Source organism: Neophocaena asiaeorientalis, unplaced genomic scaffold (genome assembly GCF_003031525.2).
Source record: "Neophocaena asiaeorientalis asiaeorientalis breed wild unplaced genomic scaffold, Neophocaena_asiaeorientalis_V1.1 scaffold188, whole genome shotgun sequence".
Lineage (NCBI taxonomy): Eukaryota > Metazoa > Chordata > Mammalia > Artiodactyla > Phocoenidae > Neophocaena > Neophocaena asiaeorientalis.
Window position 1 is genome coordinate 5,036,418 of NW_020174156.1, and position 10,819 is coordinate 5,047,236.

The 10,819-nt window shown below is 40.2% G+C and overlaps 1 protein-coding gene across 1 annotated transcript in view; it reads left to right on the plus strand.

The window, feature by feature from the left end:
* The first annotated feature begins 10,544 nt into the window (after positions 1-10,544).
* Positions 10,545-10,819, plus strand: part of ACTL6A (actin like 6A) — a 27,626-nt gene continuing 27,351 nt past the window's right edge. Inside the window, exon 1 of the mRNA XM_024755120.1 lies at positions 10,545-10,732. Within this exon, the coding sequence (XP_024610888.1) occupies positions 10,708-10,732 (25 nt within the window). The 5' untranslated portion in view covers positions 10,545-10,707. The remainder of the gene's footprint in view (positions 10,733-10,819) is intronic.

The following is a 10,819-nucleotide window of genomic DNA, read 5'->3' on the forward strand; positions in this document are numbered from 1 at the left end:
TCAACCACTGCCACCAGGGAAGCCCTATATGAATACTTATAACAGCAGAACATTAGAAATAATTGAAATGTCGATCAATAGGCAGTTGCTTAAATAAATAACGAACTATCCCTACAGTGAAATTTTTTTTTTAATTAAGTAATTAATTTATTTTTTGCTGCGTTGGGTCTTCATTGCTGCACGCGGGCTCTCTCTAGTTGCGGCGAGTGGGGGCTACTCCGGCAGTGCATGGGCTTCTCACTGCGGCGGCTTCTCTTGTTGCCAAACAAGGGCTCCAGGCGCACGTGGGCTCAGTAGTTGTGGCGCACGGGCTTAGTTGCTCCGGGGCATGCAGGATCTTCCCAGACCAGGGCTCAAACTCCTGTCCCCTGCATTGGCAGGCGGATTCTTAACCACTGCGCCACCTGGGAAGTCCAAAACAATCATTTTTTTAAAATTATGTAAATCTATATATAATATTGTGGAAACCTGTCCAAATATATTAAGTGAAAAAAGCATGTTTCAGAACAGAATGTGAACTTACATAATATGCTGTTACTTTATTAAATATATATGTCAAATTATATAAATAAAATTATGTGTAACTATATATGATTATATATTAAAATATTGTAATTATTTATAAATTATATCTATATCTTTATAGAGATAAAGAGATAGTATAAGCAAAGGAAAAAACCCTGAAATAATACGTACCAAAATGTTACCCTGGAAATTAAAACCCCAATTTAGGATTGTAAAGCTACTTTCCTAGTGTAAAGTTTTAAATGTGTTGTTAAAGCCAATAATGTTTACAACAAATTTATGACACAAAACAAAACATTTAAAAACGTACACAGGGCTTCCCTGGTGGCACAGTGGTTGAGAGTCCGCCTGCCGTTGCAGGGGACACGGGTTTATGCCCCGGTCCGGGAAGATCCCACATGCCGCGGAGCAGCTAGGCCCATGAGCCATGACCGCTGGGCCTGCGCGTCCAGAGCCTGTGCTCCGCAATGAGGAGGCCCAAGTATCACACACACAAAAAAATAACCGTACACATAACTCTGCTAGTCACGTACAGCTATTTTTGTTTCTCTGTGTTCCCTTTCAATACTTATCTGCACTATGTTTGTTTTCCTGGTTTTCTTTGCCTTATTCCTATTGTAACTTTAAGGTCAGCAGTTTGCAATAAACACAGCTCAATAAATATTAGTTAATAGTTGCGAATATAATCATAGTGATAGCTATGTGAAGTAGAGCAAGTTTAGGTAAAGTTTTAAAAATAAGGCTTCAAACTAGCAATTACAATTAAAACTGTTACTGTCAAGTGTTACTCAAGAACCTTCCAGAAGGGATATCATGCTGAATCCTTCAGAATCTTCTTGTTCACATGTCCCAGGGGATAGACACCAAAAACGTTCTGGGAGCACTGCTGTCTCTGTTTCTTACTATAGCCCAGCTGGCACAGTGGGAATGACATGGATCCTTCTAACAGCTGACAGAACAACATGAAATAAACAAAGGTTCAGCTTGTAAGTTATTCTGCTTGCTTTTGTTGCCCAGAGTCTACAGTCCCCAAAAAATACTCCTGGATTTGGAGCAGCACTGTTGCTACAAACAGTAAAATCAGCAGCTTTTTAATCCCTGTGTAAATTTATCAAAGCCTGACAGTTGGTAACCAAGGTGAGTAATCTCACTACTCTCAAGAGTAGTGTAATGTGATTCTATAGAAGCTATATGAGGTAACAGGAGGGATGGGAAAGAAAGGCTGGACTCAAAAATCATAGTTGTTTTTTTTTTTGTGGTATGTGGGCCTCTCACTGTTGTGGCCTCTCCCGTTGCGGAGCACAGGCTCCGGACGCGCAGGCTCAGCGGCCATGGCTCACGGGCCCAGCCGCTCCACGGCATGTGGGATCCTCCCGGACCGGGGCACGAACCCGTGTCCCCTGCATCGGCAGGCGGACTCTCAACCACTGCGCCACCAGGGAAGCCCAATCATAGTATTTTTTATAGTATTGATTATGCATAATAGGCTAATTATGACCTAATTTTATGCTCCAATTCTTCAACGATTGGGTGTTTCCATCTGGATTATGGGTACTTTTTGATTTTTTTTTATCCGAAATCAACAAACATAATGGTAAGTTTAAATATAGCCTTTTCTCATTTGCAGCAACATGGATGGACCTAGAAATTATCATATTAAGTGAAGTAAGCCAGTCAGAGAAAGACAAATATCATATGATATCGTTTATATGTGGAATCTAAAAAAAAAAAAACAAAGATACAAATGAACTTATTTACAAAACAGAAATAGACTTGTAGACATAGAAAACAAACTTATGGTTACCAAAGGGGAAAGGGTGGGTGGGGTGGGGGGATGGATAATTAGGAAGTTAGGATTAATATATACACACTACTATATATAAAACAGATAACCAACAAGGAACTACTGTATAGCACAGGGAACTATACCCAGTATTTTGCAATAACCTATATAGGAAAAGAATCTGAAAAAGAATGGATAGATGTATATATGAATCACTTTGCTGTACACCTGAAACTAACACAACATTGTAAATCAACTATACTTCAATTTAAAAAAGATTATAAATATATGGTGCATTTATAACTGTTGCATTCTCAAGTATACCCTAACAGGGAAGGATATCCATTTTGACCAGATATCTGTTAAAAACTAAACATTCTGCTTATTATTTTACATATCTAATGATTAAAATAATTTTCCACAAAATAAAGCCTTTTGTGTAGTCAGTTTAGAGCTGGAAGATGGCATTTATTAGAATCATCTGCAAATGCTGATGATTTTATAATTAATAATTCCTCTGTTTCTCATATTTAAAAAAAAAAACTTTGATATCCTTCCCCTACCACCCAAAAAAAGAACAAAAGAAATACCCTCTCCCCACCTACCAACAAAATGAAACAAACCTTATAGACTGTTCCCTGGCTGGAGATACAGAGCACCCTGCAATTAAAATGTGAGTACCACCTATTAGGTGTGCCAAATGCCTTCTCTTTTGTTTGCAACTGCCTTTTTCATATGCCAAAGGGAAGATAAAAGACTTCAAATGAAAAAATTGCAGAACCACCACCCACCACTTCTCAAGCTTTGGAGGTCTAAGCCTAAATGAACTTTGGGGATCCATTCTCCAAGTAGCAACTGGAATATGTTTGCAGCCATTTTCACCAAAAGTGGGAACAGTTATAGTCCCTGAGTAGAACCCAGGCTCACTTCTCCCTGTATTCCTGGTGCCTGGCTTAGAGTAGGTATCCAATAAATTAGCTGACCAAAGGTTCACCTTTCTTTTGTCATCCACAGTCTGGAGTCCCCTGAATGTACTCCTGGGTCTGGTATACCATGAATCAGTAGATTCAATAAGTAAAATCAGGAGCTCTACCTAAACAGCTAGTGAATGAATGAACCATCTTTTATAAAAACTCCATCTTGACAGAAGTTTGATAAAGTTCTGTGTTGGTGAGGTTTGGATGAAAAAGTGTACTTCCGAACATGTTAGTGAAGGAATGTAAATTGTACAACCTCTGTAATTTGGCAATGACCATTGAAATAAATGCATATATCTTGTGACTCAACAATTCCACTTCTGAGAATTCATCCTGCATAAAAAGCTCTCTCACATATGCACACAGAAGAGGATAGTCATTGCAGTATTCTTCACACTAGCAAAAGATTAGAAATAATGTAAATGTCCATGTATAGAAAACTGGTGAAATAAATTATGGTGTATACATGTAATGGAATTCTGTCTGATGTTTAAATTTAAAAGATAGAATTATACAAACTAACACGGAATGATCTTCAAGATATTATGGTTTAGTGAAAGAAGTCAGGTGCAAGACAATGTGTTCAATATGCTACTGCTTATCTAAATAAACAAAATATAGTGGGGGAAAGGATACAAATATATGCTTTTATTTGAAAAGATGATCTCTAGAAGCTTACAGAAGGAACTGGGGGGCTTCCCTGGGGGCGCAGTGGTTAAGAATCCGCCTGCCAACGCAGGGGACACGGGTTCGAGCCCTGGTCCGGGAAGATCCCATATGCCATGGAGCAACTAAGCCCCTGCACCACAACTACTGAGCCTGTGCTCTAGAGCCCGCAAGACACAACTACTGAGCCCTTGTGCCATAACTACTGAAGCCTGTGCGCCTAGAGCCTGTGCTCCGCAACAAGATTAGCCACCGCAACGAGAAGCGCGCGCAGCACAAGGAAGAGTAGCTCCTGCTCGCCGCAACTAGAGAAGCCCACGCACAGCATCGAAGACCCAACGCAGCCAAAATTAATAAAATAAAAAAACTGGTGAAAGTAGTTCAGTCTGGTGGGAAGAATTGAAGAATTTCAAGGACCGGAGGGAGAGACACTTGCTTTTCACTCTTTTGTACAGTAACTTGCCTACATACAAATGAATTCCATTCTGAGAGCACATTCATAAGTCCAATTTGTTCGTTAAGTCCAATAAAGTTAGCCTAGGTACCCAACTAACACAGTCAGCTATATAGCACTGTACTGTAATAGGTTTATAATACTTTTCACACAAATAATATGTAAAAAACAAACACAAAAAATAAAGAAAGCATTTTTAATCTTACAGTACAGTACTTTGAAAAGTACAGTAGTACAGCACAACAGCTGGCATCCAGGGGCTGGCATCGAGTGAGCAGGCAAGAAGAGTTACTGACTGGAAGAGGGAGAGGAGGTGGGGGATGGTAGAGCTGAAGGATTGTCAGCAATAGGGGACAGAGGGCAAGCTGCACTTTCAGTCATGCCTGACGTTGATGGCACAGGTTCTGGTTCCTTGCTGGATTCAATTCTATCTACCCTCTTGAAAAAACGATCCAGTGACGTCTGGGTATAGCTCTTTTTCTCGTTGTAGGTGACATGGTAGCACTGGATTGCATTCTGAACGACTGTTGCAACCTTCGTGTACCATTCTACGTTTGGGTCCTGTGCCTCAAAAACTAACAGTGCCTCCTCAAATAAAGAGAATCCCCTTGCCATTTCCTGCATCATGAATCCTTCAGTTCTTCAGTTATTTCTTTTTCCTATTGTCACTCTTTGTCCTTTCTGTGGATGTCCAATTCCTGGCACTTCTTAGCAGTACCAGCTACTTCACTGTTGCTTTCACCCTTGCTTCCGGACACCCTGGGCTTGAAATAAAGATACTGTACTACTGTACTCTATACAGTACTGTCTAGTAAAGTACACAAAAGCACAACCACTTGTAGAAGATGCACGCACATGACAGTGTGTGCCAGACACGTGAACTAACTATTGGACATGCAAATGCATGTCTGAATCTTTTAAAGTTTGCAGGTTGAGGGTTCATATGTAGAGGACTTACTGTATTGTTTCAGTTTCTAGCCAAGTGTATAGACTATCCACTAAAATTTTAAAACTAAAAATGTTAAAAAGTAAACATCTTAAAATTAGTTTCCAAGGAGAATGCTTTTTAAAACCCACTAGCGTAATGTGAATTACCATTTATATCAGAAAAACGGGGGGAGGGATATATTTACATAATTACTTGTAGAAGCATAGAACATCTCTGAAGAGGAAAATTGGCAGCTAGGGACACAGGTAGGAGAGAGACATTTCTTTTGCACATTTTTTTTTTTTTTTGCGGTATGTGGGCCTCTCACTGTTGCGGTCTCTTCCGTTGCAGAGCACAGGCTCCGGACGCGCAGGCTCAGAGGCCATGGATCACAGGCCCAGCCGCTCCGCGGCATGTGGGATCTTCCTGGACAAAAAAAAAAATAAAACTTTACTGAAAGTGTAGAGGAAGTAGAAAGAAAACCTATCTTAGGAAGTAGGAACAGCATGCTTGGTAGTTTCAAATCCTGACTCTTTCAATAGCTGTGTGATATTGGGCAACTTGCTGACACTCTGGGCCTCTTATGCAAAACCCTCATGAGGATGTTGTGTGGATTACATGGAAAATATTATATATAAAGCACGTTTCCTATGATAGCATGTATTAGGAGGTCAGTAATTTATAGTCATTATTATCATATGGCAGATGAAATTCTTCTGATTCCAAAATGGTTTCAATTGTTCTAATGAAGCAATACAGGAGCATGAACTTTGGACTCCATTCACCGTTGCTCCTTGGGCTGTGTAACAGTCCCATAACATGGTGTTGGCACTGTCCTAGATCAGCGGGATGCCCATGAGTTGCCCCAAAGCAACCCAAGGCAGCATAGTACCCCTTTATGGCACCAATTGATTAAATGCTGACATCGTTTACTCGTTGTGATATCTCACAAGAACTATATCAAATGAACAAAGAGATTTTAAAGTGATAATGAAATAGTAAAGACATAAAATCCAGAGAGCATCTAGCACTTCATCTGCTTTACTTCTTTGTCTTTTCAGGATCACATTGTTAATACTATAACAAACCAATTGTTGTGTTATAAAGGTACCAGCTATGATCAAATATAATTTCATTTGCTTCTTTGTATATCTAGGTCATATTATTTGAAATGGTTAGCAGATCTCTTACTATTCTAATGGCAAACAGATGAATCTGACTGATCATATGTCTACTGGTAAAAAATTCTGGACTCCAGTTATTCATTCTTTTTTTTTTTTTTTTTCTGTACGCGGGCCTCTCACTGTTGTGGCCTCTCCCGCTGCGGAGCACAGGCTGCGGACACACAGACTCAGCGGCCATGGCTCACGGGCCCAGCCGCTCCGCGGCATGTGGGATCTTCCCGGACCGGGGCACGAACCCGTGTCCGCTGCATCGGCAGGCGGACTCTCAACCACTGCGCTACCAGGGAAGCCCAGATATTCATTCTTTATCTCAGTAGTGCTTGCGTGAGTGTTTTATTTTTGGAATTTCTATAAAAAGAGGAGGGTACTTACGATGACTCTTTAAATATACACAAATCCACACAAAAATGTTTACATTGAAAGTTCTTTTTCATAATTGCTAATGTCATGTATTTTGCAGCATGAAATAATTCTAAACGTACATAAATTTTTGTGTTATTCTTAACAGATGATAAACCCTTGCATGTGTTTCCTAACTTGCATTAATAACAGTTGCAATTCTCTTTTTCAACTCTAAACTTGTTAAAGGCTAAGACAGAGGACAGGAGCAGTAACATTTTGTAATGACTGCTCTGATCTGAATTCTGACAGAGCTGGTAAAAAGAAGGAGCGAGGATGCAGCATCAGACGCATTCTGGTGCAGTGTTACAATAATAGAAGACCAGCGACCCAGCGAGGCAAAACCGAGGGTTGCACCAAGTACACAGGAAATTCTTGATGCTCAGAGATTACAAAGGATTTCTGAAAGGGCACTTATTTCTATAGATCTGGATTCAGAGTCAACCACTGAGCGTCTACTGTGGGTAGATGTTTACATACATGTTACTTCAATATCTTTTATTTTTAGGTTGACATACAGAATATGTTGGCTCAGGCGGGAAAACTGCAAGCATTGATTGCTTTGGTATATTATGCCCTTGAGAACTGACATACAGACAATAAACTTGAGTTGTTGTTGTTGTTTGATCTGACTAGCTATCAGTAACAATAATGTAGGCTGAGTCAAGACTTTAGAGAAAATATAGGCTATAGAGGAGAAATATTAATGCAAAAAAAGCTCTCAGATATTTTATACTTTGTAAAATAGATTCTGCTGGGTCAGTATTTTTCTTTTAATGTATATTCCACCAGTTTTCTAATTATGGAAGAATGGAAGAAAACAAGCTGCCGTGGTATAAGTCTTGCCTCAAAGGAAACAATGTCATTATTACCGAGGAAGCACAGTTCCCTTAGGATGCAGAATAGGTCTCCTTTCTCAAAAGTCCCTTCCTCCAGCAACTTAGTGGATTAGGGCCAATAATTTTATTGCCCTATTACATTTTTTGCTGATTAAAATTTATGAAAGGCTTACGTGTGCCCTTTTATCTGCACTAACACGATTAATCCTGACATCAAATGTACTCTGAAGTTCATTTCATTTGAAGTATATTTCAAGTGGTTTATAAAGCAATGTGTCCACTGATACATTAAGAGAAAAAGCTGACCTGAAATTACAAATGATGTTTTCTTTTTTTTTAAAGTGAGGTATAGTTGATTTACAGTATTATCGATATATTAGTTTCAGGTGTTCAAAATAGTGATTTGAAAATTTTTTATAGACTGTAGTCCATTTAAAGTTACTGTAAAATGTTGGCTACATTCATTGTGCTAATCTGTTTTCTAATGTCTTTCCAAATTATCAAATGAAGCAAAACACTTTAAGTAAAAACATCTCACCATGACTTTTCAGTATTTTCTCAAGCTGTCTCTTTGTGCTGTCAGACTGAAGAGTCCTCAGCACTCCAGTGTGTTCTCTGTGGGAGAGGACAGTCACAGAATCTCAGGCCTCCCTGGAGGCTAGGTGTGTGGTCCTTATTAACCCTGCAGAACTGTTTTGTTTTCTGATGCACTCTGAACTAGTGGAACAAATATTTCACTCTTTTTCAACCCAGATGGTATCTTATTTCCATGGGAGATGTTAGAGATAGTACTGATAAGAGATATCAATATATATAACCTATTTAAATTGCTATGTATGAATTACTATGTGTTTAAATGGTAAATTGATAAAAATGGATTATTGTGTATTATAAACAAAAATAGTATCTCTTCAATATTTAACTATTACCAAAGTAAGTTTTTATATTTTATTCATTTTGCATCTCATCAGCTTTATTAGTCTAACACAATATAAAAACATAGAGTGGAAATAGAATTATTTGGGGGATTTGCTATATATCCACAGTGAGAGCTGTAATCATGGGACCCACAGTTAACATAGAGTACTTGGTGCACTGTGGTAGATGTGTTACATGCACTGTCTCTGGGGTCAGTAAACTCTTTCTATAAGGGATCCAATAGTAAATGCATCCTCCAGCTTAGTGTGCCACAGGGCCTCTGTAGTAAAACTCAACTCTGCCCTTACAGAGCAAAAGCAGCCATAAATGTGTTCCAGTAAAACTTAGTTTATTATCACAGAAATGTGAATTTCATATATCACAAAATGTTTTTCTTAAAAATATTTTAAAAAAATTTTTAACTCAATAATCATTCTTAGCTCACTGGCCATACAAAAACAAAGCGGTGAACTATCTATAGTCAATATCTTGTAATAACTTACAATGGAAGAGAATGTAAAAAACGAATATATATATATTTGTATATACATGTGTAACTTAATCACTTTGCTGTACACCTGAAACTAACACAACATTGTAAATCAACTATATTTCAATAAAATTTTTTGGTAAAAAATTACTATTAAAAACAACAACAAAAAACCACACACACACAAAAGCAGGCTGGATTTGGCTCTGGGGCCATAGTTTGCTGACTTCTGCATTATCTCATTGGGTAAACGGAGTTTCTAAATGATCAGGGATACTGAGATTATACTGCTAAGTGAACAGGAAAGGGTTTTCTCACTAGCCTTGTTTCCCACCCTTCTATCACTTTCTGCCGCGCTGCTGGCACTGAGACTGATGGGGTTTTATTCAATTATTCTTAAGGTTAAGAACTACCTATATGTCTAGACTCTAGTCAAACCAATTTAAGAATGGCTATCCAGGCGCATCCCGCGGGCAGCAAGACCCAACGCAGCCATAAATAAATAAATTTATTAAAAAAAAAAACACTAATGACTCTCAACCCACAAGGGTATATGATTTGGGCGTTTTTATAGATCAGGCTGCCTGCAGTGTGGCCAAGAGGCAAGCGACAAGCTGTTGCAGTAATCCAGGGGAGAGATAACGGTCATCTGGACTGGGCTGGTAGACATAGGGGACTAAGCAGACCGTCCTGAGATGTATTTAGGACTAGGTGCTTGCTTGGATGAGGATTGATTACATTGCTTTACACCTGTCTCACAGGATAAAAGAAATTGATGACACTTAAAAAAAATTTTTTTAAGCGATACCTAAATTTAGCTGGGATAGTTTATCATCTTCTTTTAATTATTAATAACCTTTGTTAAAATTTCTGGGTCCTATTGATTTGTACGATTCATTGGTGCCTCCTACCCCAAAGTGGAGCATAACATTTAATTTTTTTCAACATAAGTTAGTTGAAAATACTTTTTCAGAAAAAAAAAAAACCTTCATTCATTACAATCCAGAACCTTCGGAACTATTGCGTGGGGCCACCTCAAATTCCAGATGTTTTCCAGAGGTTTACCTCGCTCTACCGGATCGCCATCGCTCCTCCGCGCCCAGCCACACCCCTAGGCCCGCCCCCGACTCTTGCCTTCGGCCTTCCTCCTCCCTCTCCTGCTCCCTCCGCCCCACTTTCCCGCCCACTAGGAAAGCCCCGCCCCCCCAGTTCCGCAACCCAACTCCTTCCCTCCTTCCGTCGCTTTCCCCTCTCCCCGCCCCCATGGATGCCTTCGATTGGCTAAACTGGCTGTGCCGCGGGAGGGATGCAGCACAGCCTCATTCTGATTGGCTGAAGGGTAGTCGGGCCTCTCGTGATTGGCTAATAAGGGGGAGACAGCAAGTGTGACTGCGCGCCGGGGTGGACGCCGCTTTGTTGCCTGAGGGGGGTGGCAGTGGAAGTTAAGGGAGTCGGGGACCAACGTTTCTCCGGACCCGCAGTCGCGGCCGTTGCAGTCACTTCACCGGGTGGCCTTTAGCGTAGGAGTCGCGTCGATAGCAGCCATGAGCGGCGGGGTGTACGGGGGAGGTGAGTGAGTGCTGCCGATGGAGAGAGCGCGCCTTTTTAGCGCGTGGGGTTTGTAACCGCCGCCCCCAGCCCTCCCCTCTCCTCCCC